The sequence below is a fragment of the Pseudophryne corroboree genome, chromosome 4 (genome assembly GCF_028390025.1).
Source record: "Pseudophryne corroboree isolate aPseCor3 chromosome 4, aPseCor3.hap2, whole genome shotgun sequence".
In the NCBI taxonomy this organism is placed as follows: Eukaryota; Metazoa; Chordata; class Amphibia; order Anura; family Myobatrachidae; genus Pseudophryne; species Pseudophryne corroboree.
Window position 1 is genome coordinate 206,922,923 of NC_086447.1, and position 18,306 is coordinate 206,941,228.

Consider the following 18,306-nt stretch of genomic DNA (forward strand, 5'->3'; position numbering starts at 1 on the left):
AAAATTTGGACATGTAGGTAAGAGTCCCTGATATCCAGTGACACCATATCGTCCTGGTTCGCTATCACTGCTCTGAGTGACTCCATCTTGATTTGAACCCTTGTATGTAATTGTTCAAATCTTTTAGATCTCACCGAGCCGTTTGGCTTCAGTACCACAATATAGTGTGGAATAATACCCCTTCCCTTGTTGTAGGAGGGGTACTTTGATTATCACCTGCTGGGAATACAGCCTGTGAATTTTTTTCCAATACTGCCTCCCTGTCGGAGGGAGACGTTGGTAAAGCAGACTTCAGGAACTTGTGAGGGGAAGACGTCTCGAATTTCCAATGTACACCTGGGATACTACGTGTAGGATCCAGGAGTCCACTTGCGAGTGAGCCCACTGCGTGCTGAAACTCTTGAGATGACCCCCCACCGCACCTGAGTCCGCTTGTATGGCCCCAGCGTCATGCTGCGGACTTGGCAGAAGCTGTGGAGGACTTCTGTTCCTGGGAATGGGCTGCCTGCAGCAGTCTTCTTCCCTTTCCTCTAACCCTGGGCAGATATGACTGGCCTTTTGCCCGCCTGCCTTTATGGGTACGAAAGGACTGAGACTGAAAAGACTGTGTCCTTTTCTGCTGAGATGTGACTTGGGGTAACAAAAGTGGATTTTCCAGCTGTTGCCATGGACACCAGGTCCGATGGACCGCCCCTTTATACGGCAATACTTACATGTGCCGTCTGGAATCTGCATCACCTGACCACTGTCGTGTCTATAAACATCGTCTGGCAGATATGGACATCACATCTACTCTTGATGCCAGAATGCAAATATCCCTCTGCGCATCTCGCATATATAGAAATGCATCCTTAAAATGCTCTATAGTCAATAAAATATTGTTCCTGTCAAGGGTATCAATATTTTCAGTCAGGAAATCCGACCAAGCCCCCCCAGCGCTGCACATCCAGGCTGAGGCGATTGCTGGTCGTAGTATAACACCAGTATGTGTGTATATACTTTTTAGGATATTTTTCAGCTTCCTATCAGCTGGCTCTTTGAGGGCGGCCGTATCTGGAGACGGTAACGCCACTTGTTTTTATAAGCGTGTGAGCGCCTTATCCACCCTAAGGTGTGTTTCCCAACTCGCCCTCACTTCTGGCGGGAAAAGGTATACCTCCAATAATTTTCTATCGGAGGAAACCCACGTATCATCACACACTTTAATTTTTCTGATTCAGGAAAAACTACAAGTAGTTTATTCCCACCCTACATAATACCCTTATTTGTGGTACTTGTAGTATCAGAAATATGTAACACCTCCTTCATTGCCCTTAACATGTAACGTGTGGCCCTAAAGGAAAATACGTTTGTTTCTTCACCGTCGACACTGAAGTCAGTGTCCGTGTCTGTGTCTGTGTCGACCAACTGAGGTAAATGGGCGTTTTTACAAGCCCCTGACGGTGTCTGAGACGCCTGGACAGGTACTAATTTGTTTGCCGGCCGTCTCATGTCGTCAACCGACCTTGCATCGTGTTGACATTATCACGTAATTCCTAAATAAGCCATCCATTCCGGTGTCGACTCCCTAGAGAGTGACATCACCAATACAGGCAATTTGCTCCGCCTCCTCACCAACATCGTCCTCCTACATGTCGACACACGTACCGACACACAGCACACACACAGGGAATGCTCTGATAGAGGACAGGACCCCACTAGCCCTTTGGGGAGACAGAGGGAGAGTTTGCCAGCACACACCAAAACGCTATAATTATACAGGGACAACCCCTTATACAAGTGTTTTCCCTTATAGCATTTTCACATATGTAATCATATCGCCAAATAAGTGCCCCCCCTCTCTGTTTCTGTAGTGCAGTGCAGGGGAGAGCCTGGGAGCCTTCCTCACAGCAGAGCTGAGCAGGAAAATGGCGCCGTGTGCTGAGGAGAATAGGCCCCGCCCCCTAAAACGGCGGGCTCTTCTCCCGGAGTTTGTGAGATCTGGCAGGGGTTAAATACATCCATATAGCCTCAAGGGCTATATGTGATGTATTTTAGCCATAAAAAAGGTATAATACATTGCTGCCCAGGGCGCCCCCCCCAGCGCCCTGCACCCTCAGTGACCGCTGGTATGAAGTGTGCTGACAACAATGGCACACAGCTGCAGTGCTGTGCGCTACCTTATGAAGACTGAAAGTCTTCTGCCGCCTGTTTCTGGACCTCTGGACCTCTTCAACTTCGGCATCTGCAAGGGGGGTCGGCGGCACGGCTCCGGGACGAACCCCAGGGTGAGACCTGTGTTCCGACTCCCTCTGGAGCTAATGGTGTCCAGTAGCCTAAGAAGCAAATCCATCCTGCACGCAGGTGAGTTTACTTCTCTCCCCTAAGTCCCTCGTAGCAGTGAGCCTGTTGCCAGCAGGACTCACTGAAAATAAAAAACCTAACTTAAACTTTTATTCTAAGCAGCTCAGGCGAGCCACCTAGATTGCACCCTTCTCGGCCGGGCACAAAGATCTAACTGGGGCTTGGAGGAGGGTCATAGGGGGAGGAGCCAGTGCACACCACCTGATCCTAAAGCTTTTATTATTGTGCCCTGTCTCCTGCGGAGCCGCTAAACCCCCATGGTCCTGACGGAGTCCCCAGCATCCACTTAGGACGTTAGAGAAATTGGCTTTAAAACCGGAGCAGAAATTGTATTCGGAACCGAATCCACAAAACATACTGTGCATGTGGTAGATCCATCCGGTAACACACTGCTACAGACTTACAGTGATGCTTTTTAATTTTTGCTGGTGCCTTACTCATTATGGAGACAGACAATACAATACACAAAAAACAGACACTTGCACGACTAAGTAAAATAGTACGAAGGTGTCTCTATATATATATCTGGCCAAGTGCAGTACACGTGGCCAGTACTATGAAATGTGATCCCAAATTCCCACTAACACCCCTGCGCCTCCGGTGGAGTAGAGATGTAGTACTGGAACGTTCTGGAACCACAGCAGGAAGACACAGGAAGACACAGGAAGCATGGTTAAAATGGCTGCCATGCTTACACTTATAATCACAGTGCAGGTTACAAGCCTTTAAACTGACATCTGCCTGTGTAATTAACCCTGCAGCCTAGCATACTGCTGTTGCTGCCGGATTTCCCTCCTCATGCCACTGATTGCACCCTCTGCTAGCAGTTCTCTGTAATGCCCCCCCCCCCCCCCCTGTATGCTCCGTTTGCGGAGGCAGCATGCGGGGCGGGCAGCGTTAGTGTGGGGCCGCCAGCGGGAGCCGGGTAGCGGGACGCGCTGAAGAGAGAGAGCGGGGAGCGCCTGAAGCGCTCTGAGCAGCGGCGGCGGCCGGAGCAGCGGCGGCGGGCTGTATAGGGATCCAAGCGGCCAGTATGGTGCGCCAGCGGTCTATTAAAGAAACATTGTCCCCACACAGCGGGGCGGCAGCGTGAGCTGACCGCCCCGTTCAACATACCTTGACTCCTGCTTGTGGTGAGGCTCCGACGGGGCTTCTCTGCAAGCGCCGGCCAGCCTGTGTGCAGGATGTCAGTCAGGCTGTGAGGGTGCTCATTTAGTGAGGACCGACACGCCACAGCTGCTTGTAGCAGCTTGCACTATCCCTGACCCTGCCTTTTGGAAGGGGGAAAGGGATGTGAAAAAGAAAAGAAAAAAATATTAACTTAAAAATCCAAAAATATTCAAAATAATTGTGGACCAAGCCACAGACCTGTTGCTACTTCGAGCACAGAAAAAACACTGAGGTACTCTGGGATATGGAGGGGTGGAGTGTTCTAAATTTAAATATTCAGTGCCCTGTTCCTATGGAGACCGTCCATATCCCAAGAGTACACCAGTGACCCCTAGTGGATGAAAAATAAATAATACCAATTCATATACCGATGCACAGTAGTCTCCATTATTCAAATGACGCCGCACGGTAGCACCACTACACCAGGTAGAGCCCCTTTTACACATTACGGCAGACAGTGTCCCCTTTTTACACATTACAACAGACAGCGTCCCCCTTTTTACACATTACGGCAGACAGCGTCCCCTATTTACACATTACGGCAGACAGCGTGCCCTTTTTTACACATTACGGTAGACAGCGTCCCCTTTTTACACATTACGGTAGACAGCGTCCCCTTTTTACACATTAGGGCAGACAGCGTCCCCTTTTTTACACATTAGGGCAGACAACGTCCCCTTTTTTACACATTACGGCAGACAGCGTCCCCTTTTTACACATTACGGCAGACAGCGTCCCCTTTTTACACATTACGGCAGACAGCGTCCCCTTTTTACACATTACGGCAGACAGCGTCCCCTTTTTACACATTACGGCAGACAGCATCCCCTTTTACACATTATGACAGAGTCCCCTTTTTACACATTACAGCAGTCACCCTCTTTTTTTTTTCTTCTACACATCACGCAGACAGCTTCCCCCTTTTTACACATTACGGCAGACAGCGTCCCCTTTTTACACATTACGGTAGACAGCATCCCCTTTTTACACATTACGGCAGACAGCGTCCCCTTTTTAAACATTACAGCAGACAGCGTCCCCTTTTTACACATTACGGCAGACAGCGTCCCATTTTTTTTTACACATTACGGCAGACAGCGTCCCCTTTTTTACACATTACGGCAGACAGTGTCCCCTTTTTACACATTATGACAGACAGCATCCCCTTTTTTTACACATTACGACAGACAGCATCCCCTTTTTACACATTACGGCAGACAGCATCCCCCTTTTTTTTTTTACACATTACGGCAGACAGCGTCCCCTTTTTACACATTATGACAGACAGTGTCCTCTTTTTTACACATTACGGCAGACAGCGTCCCCTTTTTTACACAACGGCAGACAGCGTCCCCTTTTTACACAACAGCGTCCCCCTTTTTTTTTTACACATTACGGCAGCTAGAGCCCCATTTTACACATTACGGCAGGTAGAGCACTTTACATCCCCCCCTCTACCCTTAGGATGTAATGTAGTGTACTGTAGTGTAATGTAGTGTAGCATAGTGTACTGTAGTGTAGTATAATGTAGTGTAGTGTGTAGGCAGCCACTTACATGATTTCTTCTTCCGGCACTGCTGCAGGCTCCTGACCCGGCGCTCCCTCAGTCTGTACACTGTGACTGCACTGTTGAGCACAGGGGGGACTAAGAGCGGGGGGCCGGGGCTGAGAACACGGGGGCTAAGGGAGCAGGGGGTGGGGGCGCGGGAGCGCAGCTGAGTACGCAGGGGTAAAGGGAGGGGGGGGCGAGAGCGCAGCACGCAGAGGCTCACACTTGTCGGATCTTGGTCATGCAAGAGCGGATTGGGAATGGGAGGAGCGGCGATATGCGGCCACTCGGAATGGGGGTATCTGACTCTCTGCCCATCCGTTCCAGCCCACCCCCTGCCGCTGTCCAATGATTGACAGAGGTGTGCCTTGATGTGAGCTAAAGGCACAGCCCCCTGTCAATGAGACAGGTCTGCTGGTGCCGCAGTTCATTTGTTTTTCAATGGGCTTTTCCAGCCCGTGATTTGGCTCCGCCACCTGCACGCCCCCCTCTTCAGACACTTTATTATTGTCCATGGGAGGCAGCACTTTCGCTGCCTCCCATAGAGATTTAGTGGCATTCTAAGGTTAAAAATGATTAAAATAATACAAAGTAGAATGTTTTATTAGTATCTTCTGTGTATTATTTTAATCATTATGACAGGCGAGGCACTGCCTCCCCTGACTCCCCTGCACGTCCCTGCTCATGCTCTACCTGGCGCAAAGTGTAGACGTGCTCTATCTGGAGCAATATGTATTACATGCTCTACCTGGCACAGTGTGTATAGGAGGTTCTACCTGGTGCATTGTGTATAAGCGCACTACTGTGTGGTGTGGTGTAATGTGAATTGGCACTATTATGTTGCCACGCCCCTTCCCCACGAAGCCACGCCATTAAAATTTTGCTGCGCATCTGAGAAGCGCACTTTTCATCCCTTCAATTAATCGGACCTCCTGAGCAGTAATCCCGCCCACTTGACAGATCCCACCCCCTCAAGAGACCCCACCCCTATTAGGGCTGCTTCCATAAATTTCCCAGGCTGGTTTTCGATCCCAATCCGCCCCTGTGCCCCACTATATGTAGTTCTAACTACGGTGGAGGTCTTTAACCTTAGATAGCTTTCCTATCTAAACATATTGTATAATGTATTTCTGAAACTGAGAAGATACATTATTATTGCTGCAACTTGTCTTCTCCAGGAAATATAATAATAATAATAATAATAATTTTATTTATATAGCGCTCTTTCTCCAAACAGGACTCAAGAAATAGTATACTGCACACCATGGGTACGATTTAATTGTGCTGGACGTCTATACAAATGGGAATCTGAGCTATTCAGTTGTTGCCTATTAATAGTTAATGCACCTGGTAGCTTCGGGTTTAGCCAGGCAAACAGCAAAACCCATCTAAAGATCTTGATTGGGCGTATACAGCCAGGTTTGGCAATTTGGGCGCAAAAACTACGACGTTTATCACATTTTTTTTCTCCCACTTCCGGAGGCTGAAAAAAAAAAGTGACTGTCGCGGCTAATGGGCATCTGACCGGGGCAATTATTGAATGGCTCTGATAGACACCAATTCATAGACACACAGCATGGGGAGCACGGCATAACTGAAATTTGAAAGCCCCTATGTGTGCATATACTCTTTATGATAAAATAAAACAAAATTGGAAGACTCTTTACATAGATAGCGGTATATATTGGAAATGTAAAATTTTACACTAATACTCATCTTATCGTTGTCAAACATATGTAAGAGGATGGGCTTTTGGCTTGGCAGAGTTAATACCATATGCCAATGTGTCAAGTATGAGTCATATGTGGAAAAAGATGTAGGGAGAGGAGAAGGTAAAGGGTGCTTTGTAATTCCACTCTCGTACTTCTATTTCTGTAATATCTAGGCTCCATCTATTGTAAGCAAAATAGCACATAGGGGATAAGATGTAAGAGAAGGGCTCTGCATCTAGGCTGTGCACAAAATACTCTCCGATTCCGACACAGCCCTGTAAGTATTTTTACTTTAACCCTACCCTAGCCCACCCCACTGGCAGCCTAACCATAGGTCCCCCCTACTGCAGTCTAGCCCTAACCTACCCTACTCTTGAAGCCTAACCCTAACAATCCCCCAAGTGCCTAACCCTAACCGTGGTACTTACCGATGTGTTGGGATTCTGAACAAGCAGGGCTCCCTCATTCTAATGGCATTCCAAAATACTAAGGGCGGTATTCAATGCTTTTCACCCCCTTCCTCACCCATTCTGTTTCTGCCCTTTTGGGGCGTGGTATCATTTCAGCTCGCTATACCCTAGTAACTAGGCACCCAATCCTTTACGCAGCTAAACCTGATAACTATGGGCGCGATCTGCGCGATAACAGGGATAAATTTAGAAATGAGAATGGGAGTGATAAATCATTTGAATACCGCCCTTAGAGCCATATGTGAGTCAGAAGAGCTAATGACACAGAAGAGAACAGCACACCTTTCCCCTTGATCACCATTAGATCTATGCTACCAATATATAATATATAATTTATTAACATCCCTGAACCAATAATACATTGAATATTTTAGGACGAAGAGTCGTGCGGTGCAAGATCCCCTTCATTATCACTATCTACCAGACAGTTGGTTAGGTATGGCTAAGTCTCGGGTCTGTACACTTATCCAGGGGAAGGGTCAGACTTATATACCACACATCTTTTCAAGCCTTTTATCTGTATATTAACCTTAACATTGTGATTTGAACAGTCTTGAAACAGGGTTAGAAAGATGAAGACAGAATTTTATGGTCCAAAATCCAGACACTGAGGTACAAAGAGAAATTGATCTGTACAAACATCAGCATTAAATAAAGCCCAAAAAGGGCTAGTGAGAGGATTAGAGTCAGTAGGCAGGAGAGGCCAAGGTCTCCCGCAACACATTTACAAAGGATTTTTTTTTTTTTTTTTTTTTGTATTATAGCAAAAGGCTCATAAGAGTGTAATTAAATTCCAACAAATTCATTAAGAGCCCAGTCACTATCTGGATGTTTAACAGCATGGGAAGAACAGTTTGCCTGCAACCTTCCTCATCCGTTTGTCCAGTCGGCTCACACCTTTCTTTGCACTTCCCTGGTACTGATAAAAAGAGAGGAGAACTTGTAAGAGGGTTTTTACCATTTGCAGCCAAAATGTAACAAAGACTACGGCATCATCGCTTTTTCAGAGACCAAGGACACATGCAAGTCAGCATCTCCTTATTGCAGCTGGTAGTACATGCATTTTTATTAGGACAGCCATCTATACATACACCTTCATATCTGGCACCAATAGTGCCCCCTAGCAGCAATCTGCATATCTACGTGAATATACCGTACCCCAACAGACTTATCAGCAGGATGGTTCTAATTATAATCACATAGGAAGATGACAGATGGGGTCTCCATTACTCCCATAGGTGTACATAAAGTCACAGGAAGGTGAAAGTTAGAAGTACAGATGTGTCCTCTTACATCTTCACTGCAGCCCATCCAAGCAGCCACTCTTGGCACACCAGGTCCTGTGATAATCTACTAGTGCCAGGTGTTAGACACAGCATGACATGGCTAGTACACACCAGGAGACTGTGCTGATTAATTTGATATGTGACACTTGTATATCAGAGTCTCTGAATCCACATATGAAGTGCTTCTATGCATTGACGGGTGGTATTCATGTGACCGGCGGTCTGCTGACCGACAGTCACATGACCTCCTCCATCGTCCACGAAGGCTCACTATCCCGATGGTCGGCATGCCGACCAACAGGGACTATTTCCACTCGTGGGTGTCCACGACACCCATAGAGTGGGAATAGAACCCGTGGCGACCGCAGGTCGCCACCGAGCCCGCAGCGTGGCAAACGCAGCGAGCACGCAAGGGGCTTGCTGCACTCGCCCCTCCTCGCCGGGATCCCGGCGTCGGTATGCTGCCGGGATCCCGGCGTCGGTCAGGAGACCGCCGGTCAGCCATACTCTACACCCACATTGACCGCTGTTTTTTCCTTACCAATTTCTGTTGTGCTTCATATACAGACTTGGTTACACACAGATATGCAAGTGTCACACATCACAGTAATCAGCACAGTCCCCTGGTGTGTCATGGCCGCATCATGTTGCATCCAAGACACATTTTCGGCAAAACACGCTTCATGTTAGCGGAGTTGCATGGCACCTGTCAGCTCACTGGCACCAGGCATCTCCCACTGCATGGCACATTGAGGCTAGATATATGAGGGCATATATGTAAGTAACTAGTTGCTGTGGGTCACTTACAGTTGGGTGTAATTTATCTATTTGTTAATTTGGGTGTTAATCAGAATGTGTTATTTTGCCTCAAGCATTAAAAAGGAAGAATCTGACCTAGTACTGTTAGTGACTTGAGAAGCAGAATCAGGTGCATGCAGAGCACACCCATTGTCTGCTCACACTGGGAGAGGAGTTATGTGAGGTTATGTCACATGGAGACCCCTACATCACAGGGGAATCCTGTTTCCCTCAATGCTGAGTCTTTTCTGTTCGGCAAATCGTTGCTTGTGTTTCTCCAGATGGGTTATGCCTTTACAGGACCTCCAAATTAAACGGGATCCCACCATATTATATAACAGTAAAGTGTAAAGGAGGAAGGAAGAAAAGGGCACAGAAAGGTATTAAGGAAATGAAATAGAGTAGAAAGAAATTTTCATTAAAACAGAGATATGAGCCCAACTCAAACTAAAACTTGACCACTGAATCCACAGAAAAAAAAGCAGAACAGTTATAATAAAGGGAAGAAAATGACAACTGTTAGATGTGGTTATTGTATCTAAACAATAGTAGAACATAATCATTGATCTTACCCGTGGGGATTCCATTTCCACATTCCACTTTGGCCGGACCACATAATCTTTGTTGGAAGGCAGGGGAGCATGAGCGCGGGCACGGAAACCTGGATCACCTGGTCGTAATACCCTAAACAGAAGATAACCCCAACTAAAGTCAAACTGCAGCCAAAGTCAACTTAACTTGGATAAATAAATAAAAATAAAAAAATAGCTGTTTGTAAGTTCTATTTACCAATATCTATATACATGTATAGCTCATGTAAATGGAATAAGCTGTTTGTAAGTTCTAGTCACTAATATCTGTATACATGTATAGTTTACGTTACAGAACTATAAAAGAACCCAACAAACATTTCTTTAACCCTGCAAAAAAAACAACCCATATATATATATATATATATATATATATATATATATATATATATATATATATATATATATATATAGGGTGGTCTTCAGTATGCTGGCGGTCGGGCTCCCGGCGACCAGCATACCGGCGCCGGGAGCCCGACAGCCGGCATACCGACACTTATTCTCCCTCGACCCCCCTGGAGGGAGAATACAATAGTGTGGCGCGCCACCGTGCCCGTAGCGTGGCGAGTGCAGCGAGCCCGCAAGGGGCTCATTTGCGCTCGCCACACTGTCGGTAAGCCGGCGGCCAGCCTCCCGGCACCGGTATGCTGGTCGCCGGCAGATCGTAGTGAACCCACATATATATATATATATATATATATATACATACAAAAGCAGACCGAGACCATTCAGTATTTTCCATCCACCCATATCTAAGTGCAGAGGACCACATGTGCGTTTTTGCAGTCATAGTATTTCTGGGAGAGTATTAGTACATATTATTATGATGTGTGGATCATAGGGTCATCCACACTTAGGTCGACAGTGTCTAGATTGACCACTATTGGTCGACCGTAAGTAGGTTGACATGGTTTCTAGGTCAACATGGTCGACATGGTCTCTAGCTCTACATGATAAAAGGTCGCCATACTTCAGGCAAGATGCCTTGCTCCGCTGCCGCTGTGCTTGGCACAGGTTACCATTCCCAATTGTAGTCCATGTAGATCATAAAAGCATGAAAAAGTTCAAAAAAAGAATTAAAAAAAAAAAAAACTCATGTGAACCTTTTGTCATGTCGACCTGGAACATGTCAACATAGAGACCACATCGACCTAGAGACCATGTCGACCTAGAAAACATGTCGACCAATAGTGGTCGACCTAGACATTGTCAACCTAAATGTGATTGACCTAGAGACCGGATACCATTATTATGAGAAAATTATACCATGAATGGAGGAGCAGGAAAAAATGTGCTGAAATTCGATAGTATAATAAAAGGATTATCAAATATTTTCGCTATCTCAGCATCCTACAGTAGCACTTATTGAATCTCCTATATATTCTGTAGAAAACAAGCACATCGGAACGGTCAGTAAAAGGATGCAGTGGTACATACTTCTCTCCTCCTGTCAGCACTTTCTCCATGTCCCAGCATAGGGTCTGACCTCCAGAACTAGAGCTGATGCTACAAAATAAGATCAATAATCCTCAAAACACTCAAAAGAGTAATGTCACAATTTTTCCTCTAAGTATTCACAAATGTATTCGCTACAGTAGTCAGTCTATAAAATAAACCTCACGTATTTAAAATGTGTGAGGCTAATTGTCTAACTTAAGAACATTTCATAGATATTCCATACTCAATAGTAACATGTTATTTACTACATTAAAATTGCTATGTTAGCATTATATAATGTGCTATGTGCTCTCAACATTTACAATATAAAATTATTTTTTATGTACTGATTATTTTTTTAACAGATTATTTATTCAATTCTCAAAGCAAATAACCAACAGAATTATGTTCATAACATTTTATAAGGAATTAATGTATCCTTTGAGAAGTTTGTGGTTTCCACTTAATATCTCTGTTTTAATGACCTGTACGCTGCCAAAGGAACAGAACCTCCCAAACGAAATATGCTACTTAGAATTGTGTTACTGGGCCATTTTTACCTGCTCAGTCTTCTGCGCTTTGGGATGTGCTCCACACCCTTCTGCTCTCTCTCCTCTCTGGTCATCCTTTTGAAGTTGGAGCTCAATCCAAAAATAGGTCGTGACCATTCATCTGAAGGTAATAGATATAAAAGATGCAGTTACAGCTAAATTGATACTCTACACCAGGAACGTCCAAACTGCGGCCCTCCAGCTGTTGTGAAACTACATATCCCAGCATGCCCTGACACACTTTTGCTGTCAGTGAATGCTAAAGCTGTGTCAGGGCATGCTGGGATGTGTAGTTTCTCAACAGCTGGAGGGCCGCAGTTTGGACATGCCTGCTCTACACATTTCCCATGCCTGCATGCGCTCATTTGGGCTGAAACGTCAGTATAAATGCTTTAGTAGGAAAAATAGTATGACAATAAAGATTAACTTTATGATTTGGCCATGATGCCATCAAGAATATGGATTGATCCACTAGGAAGTGTAACACCTCCAGGTAAGGCTGCAACCACCAGGAGAGAGAGAGAGAGATGAGTCTAGGGAAACAGGCAAATGCACTAAGACAGACGGAGATAAGACTTGTTCCATGTCTAAAAAAGTTGATCTGGAAGTCCCGAGAGTGTAATCTTGAAAACTGAACAGCCTCAAAAGTGAATATTACCCTGACAAGAGTTTCATACAGAAATGAATAGCCTATTTGCAGCTGGCAATTGCTCCATTGGGATGCCGTAGCCTGTATTCTGAACGCTGGCATTCCAAATGCCGGCATATCAGCGCCAACCCAAATGTAACTTTCACACACAATGAAAAATGTTTCTACTTTGGAATCCCTATCTAGTATTATTTCAATCCAATCCCTACGTGACAGATGAAAAAAAATTAGATTTAAATAGTGACAATGACAGAGTGTGGGGATATCCACTCATGTAAGATTGTTTTATGGGCTGCCGCACTTATTGCTAATAGCAAGCACCTACCATCAGAACAATTCTTAGTGGATTCTTAGTTCTGATGAAACTAACCCAAAGATAGCCCATTCTGCTTTTAGGTGGGTACATAATTAAGCAGATAGGTCTCGGCATATTTTTTGGACCCGGAGATAAAAACTCCTAATAAGTGGACATGACCAAAAGCATTAACATAAGTCCGCAAAATCTTCTCCGCTCCTGTAACAAGAATGTGAGGATGACCCTCCCATTAAAATACTTCCATGTAGAGATAAATGTTGTATGAAAGATATTTACATTTTTATTTTATTTAAAAAATGCCTCTTTCATGTAACAATATTAGCCTGTGGCTCCCAGCTAGCTCAAAGGAGAGGAAAAACAACAATACATACAGTAAGATGATACTCAACAGAATGCACAGAAAAAGATACTTACTAATTAGCTTGCCAGCAATATCCTTGTTGGGTCGGGACTCTTTGGGGTGTTTGCATAAATACATAACCGCTCTCCCAATGCCGCTGTCTTTTAAAGTCTCCTGGCTCACACTTGGCAGCTGAAGGTAAAGAAAAAAAAACCTTAAAATCAATTTGAGCACAAAAATATTCTGTTAACAATCTTCCCTCTCAAAAGTCAATGCCATTCATTTAGCATTAAGCCATAATGAAGCAATGTAGATTCTGCCACAATTTACTGAGTCATAAACACATATAGCCTGCGTGATGAGGGGTTCAGGGTGGCCCCATCCCCAGAACAGCCTGCGTTGGAGTATGACCTGAGTCTAAAAGTCTTGTCCCAGTTTACGGTGAGTCCGCTGCGATGCATAATAAAGCTTAAGATTAGTAAAGAAACAAGCAGTGACACTTCTCTATCTACAAAAGACTAATCAACTTCAAATCAAAATGGTATTACTTGTTACTATGCTGCATTTATGCACTTGCACAACTGCGTATGTGCTAGGCAATACATATTACATTAACAGAGGTACTGGGACACTTCCACACCACTCCACGGGGCATGCACATAAACTCTGCATTCCACCATGGAGTGCTGTGCTGAACTGTGTGTTCCCAGTATACCTACAGTATATGCGGGTGCCGTGTTCCGTCGAGGAGCACAATGCATGACTAAGTGTTCCATTACTCCTATATATGGGTGCTACGTTCCACTGTGGACCATATATCGGGGAAATCAGAGTTATATAGAACTTAAATGTGTTATACCCATGTGTGAATGACGTCGTTCAGACATAACGTATCGGCTGTGCAGCACAGCCGATGGCCAATATATCTTCAAAAATGTGACTGGCAGCTCAACTTGGCGGGTACATTTAAATGCCTGCCCAAATGTGAAGTTAAACACGACACATTGGGCGGACGATTTGTAAGTGTGTATACACTTAGCAGTAATCAGATTGGTCAGCAGATCAGACCAACCGTCAAACCAGCTGATGATCGGTCGGCCAGGTGTGTAGCCAGCAGGAGTGAAACAGAGATATATAGAGATATATATATATATATATATATATATATATATATAATATGCAAAAAGTCCAGCACTCACTGTTACTGGAAATACTGTCCCCGTTGCCTTCCGCAAATACAGCTCACACTTATGTAGAAAGAGATTAGGACGGCGGCACTCAGGAAATAAAACACAACCACAGCCACTTGTGTTTGGCCTACACAAGTGGCTGTGGTTGTGTTTTATTTCCTGAGTGCCGCCGTCCTAATCTCTTTATATATATATATATATATATATATATATATATATATTTAAATATATATATACATACAGTATATGCACTAGATGTAATTAGATGTAATGTTCAGCGTTGCCAGAGTTTCTTTGTATATTTTTAAGCTATTATCCCCAGGACAGCCTGAGGCTATTTTTATCTAGAGGGAGGGTGAGGGCAGGGGCACTGAGGGGGCAGTTAAAGGGCAGTTGAGGGCAGGGGCCTATAAAAATAGCTTTATTAGAATAAACAAATGTTCTAAATCCAAGTGTAGGGTTCCTGACAATTAAACCCTCATATACAGACTATATGTTATGAAGAGAGCCCTCTGTTCTGTCACCAGATAATTATAGTATAAGCAGTGCCTAATATCTTATTTAAGGAGAGGCAGCAGCCTGTCATACGTGGGTCTCTGTCGCTGAGGCCGAGTCTTTCAGTGATTGCGCGCTGTGGCTATCACTTTGATTTGATGGAGCCCACAGGGGAGGAGGAGCTCAGGACAGGACTAGGAGTTTAGTCTTCCTGGTTTCACTGGGCAGGCGGTGCATTTATGGTACTCACCTAGACCACCCTTTAAGTTCACCTATGGTCACAATCAAAAAGAACTTGGAGGCAGGGAGCCAAAGAGGAGGGAGACGGGCACTGCTCTTCATGCTGCCAGCTGCTGCTGTTGCCTGCCATACAGTGTGACAGTGGTTGGCAGCTGGCAGCAACAGTGCACATCAGCAAGGTAGCAGAGCAAGGAGAGCACCTATCCAACATGGTGCCTCCCTGCTTTACAGCTCTTGGTGAGTGGGTAGCACCAGCTTGGCAACAACCCTCCTTTTTCTCTGCAGAGTATGCTCAGGCTTTCATTCTTACCTCTTGTAGTATCTTCAATAGTTCCTCCCGGATTTTTAGAGCTGGCAAGCTTCGATCAGGGAGAGGAGTGAGCCACTCTTTAATTGCAGACATAACACCACTGTCAATGAACGTTTCTTTCAAATCTTGTCTGATGGCCAGATTAAAAAAGTGAGAAAGGTTTTAGGCGTATGTATATAATATAACCAGATAAATGTATAAAATCTATAAGTGTACATACAATCTAGGGAGAAATGCTACAGTAAGTTAAAAGCTACAGTAGGTGATTCGTCTGATCTGTTTTACACGGATCTGGTCACCTACATAACCTGCTATCTTTGCTCCCTAGAGCTCACAAGGTGACTGTCCTATATGGAAACCCCTATGTTCCACCACTATGAAATGTTGAATGTGGATATTCTTACTTTTTGAGATGCATTACTACAGTGGGGAGGAGAGTTATCTTGTTCAGTGCTGGCTTCTTGCTGGAGTTGAGGTTCCTATCCTCCTGTAACAAAATAAATAAGTTAACCTATGTAGGTGGAAATAAAATGAACACTTATTATACAATACAAATGCTATTCAGGCTACTGGTAATCAGGGCAAATCTTGTAGCATTTCATATCATGTAAACTCCAGTCTAGAATGCTCCTATCCTCTCTCCTAGGTCACATGTTAGGTAGAGCACTGGAACTATAGTCCTGGTAGAATATGTGATTCATTTTTTTGCAAAATAAAGATAGATTATCTTTTTGAAATAAAAGGTTATAAAAAATGTATTATGTTAAAGAATAATCTCACGTATATTGTTCAAATATAGATTTCAAATAATCAACTGACCTCTGCAGCCTCTTTCATCTTCACAATCATTGCATTTACTGCATCATCTGCGTCACTTAAGAAAGTGCCCCCATCCCGGTTCCTTTGCCTTTTACCATTCATTTTCTTCTTCATCTCCAACATTATTTCATAGTCAGATTTAAAATCAGTCCTGAAAGGGGAGGGAGGGGGGAGCGGACATGAAACACGCAATGAATAACAATACAGCGACACTCTTATTTCAATAAACCTGTTTAATTATGTATACTAATGAACTTCAAGGTGTAAAACCAAGTTTGAGCTTTTAGTTAAATCCTCTGTTTATTGAGAAACAAAGATGTTCACCCAGAATCTCAGACTAGTAAGCAGTTGTACATTGAATTGACCTATGATGCACAGCTGATGACTTCACAGTAACGGTCAGCCACAAGCTTACAGATTGTCTAGTAGTGTGAATACAATAGTCAGGTATATGTACCCACAGTATATACAAGCAACATGTATTTGTACATAGTACATAATACTCAGCTCACTAAGATCTTATAAAAATGACCTTAATGCCAATCCACAAATACCTAAATTGTACAAAGGTGGACTTTTCCATTACAGAAAATACTATGGGGTCCAAGATAAGGTGGACGGAGATAAAGTAGCAACCAATTAGCTCCTAACTGTCATGTCACAGGCTGAGTTTGAAAAATGACAGGAGCTTGTTGGCTGGTACTTTACCTCCGTTCAAGGCTTAGTAAATAGACCCCTTTGTATACTATTTTAGCTGCATGGTTGTTCATGAATGAATATAATGTTACTTTACAGTAATTAGACTTTTACTTACATTTTACCAGAATTCACATTAATATCAGAGCCTGACTCTGCAGCAGCTGCTGCTGTTCTAAGGCCGTTGTCTTTTCCCCTTCTAGATCTTCTTGGTTAAAACCCTGTAAAACAAAGTACATAAAGCCCTGTATACTCATGTGCCCCATCATCTAGCTAACTTCTTCCCTTGGAAATGAACATATTTGAGATTGCCTCCTGGCATATAAAACAGTATGGTAAATCAGGATAAATAATATGCTATACATATATCACCACAAGGAGCATATCTAGGCTGCTGTGACATGAACACAGAGACATGACACCTAGGAAAGGACAAACAAGACACCGAAAACTAATTTCCTCTTACCTCTCTTCTCTGCCTTCCTTTTATCCAAGTCTCTGTAAGGGAGAAAGTAATATCCCCAGGAATATACTATTTGGTGAGGCTATACCAAAAATAAGGTATAGTATCACAAAATAATAAATAAGAGCAATCAATGGACAAGGTCCTGTATCAGACAAGTCTGAGAACTAAATGATCCGTCAGTATCTGAGGTCTAGTGTCAGTAGTGACTAGAATGGGGTGACACCATAGCTGCATTATGACATCACAAAGTGTTGGGGGCTGCTAGGAATTGCAGTAAGTGACACTTAGGGACATTGGTCAATGATAGAAATGTCACTAAAAAGAAAATATTGAATGAGTCAATGGTCAAATTTGTGATAGAGGAAGTGTCAAAAAAAATGATTAGAGAAAGAAAAAAAGAATTACATTTGCTATAGTATAATAGTGATTATGGTTAGAGAGTATTGGTGCAGATTAAGAACGATATCCCATTGTTGTATTGGTGCATAAGCGACACTTTAGCAACTTTAGTGACAATTAGCAAGAAGTCCTCGCAGAAGATATACAAACAATGCTGGGCAATGGATACATCTTTGTCCACAAAGTATTACTGGTCCGGATATCGGCTGGGGACTTACCCAATATAACCCAAAGGCGCTCAAAATAACCCAGCTAGTGAAGTTAAGATACATATGTAGCCATGCTGATGTTCGCTGCGAAGCGGCATGCTGCAATACGGCTTGCCGGTCTGAGAATATATACAGCTGGCAACCGCTCCAATAATTCCTATTGGAAATAATGGAGTGTTCACCGGCTGCAAATAGTCACAGCCCGGCCTGCCATGCACCATACCGCATCGCAGTAAGATGAGCACACGAAAGAGGGTTGTACTTGAAAAAA

General features: G+C 44.0%; 1 protein-coding gene across 1 annotated transcript; it reads right to left on the reverse strand.

Annotated features, from left to right (window-relative positions):
- Nucleotides 1–7,690: 7,690 nt before the first annotated feature.
- LOC134911264 (protein IWS1 homolog) lies at nucleotides 7,691–17,591 on the reverse strand. Its single transcript, XM_063919564.1, has 10 exons — nucleotides 17,428–17,591; nucleotides 17,080–17,182; nucleotides 16,266–16,416; nucleotides 15,851–15,933; nucleotides 15,447–15,576; nucleotides 13,286–13,403; nucleotides 11,916–12,027; nucleotides 11,356–11,424; nucleotides 9,901–10,012; nucleotides 7,691–8,163 (listed from the first exon to the last, which is right to left on the reverse strand). Coding segments are annotated over exons 2-10 (864 nt in total). The 5' UTR covers nucleotides 17,082–17,182; nucleotides 17,428–17,591; the 3' UTR covers nucleotides 7,691–8,076.
- Nucleotides 17,592–18,306: the final 715 nt, after the last annotated feature.

Coding starts and splice junctions, on each gene's coding strand:
- LOC134911264 (XM_063919564.1), bottom strand. Junction 11,425..11,915: donor AAGCGCAGAAGACTGAGCAG/GTAAAAATGGCC, acceptor CTTATTTTGTAG/CATCAGCTCTAGTTCTGGAG. Junction 10,013..11,355: donor GTGCTGACAGGAGGAGAGAA/GTATGTACCACT, acceptor TCTTCTGTTTAG/GGTATTACGACCAGGTGATC.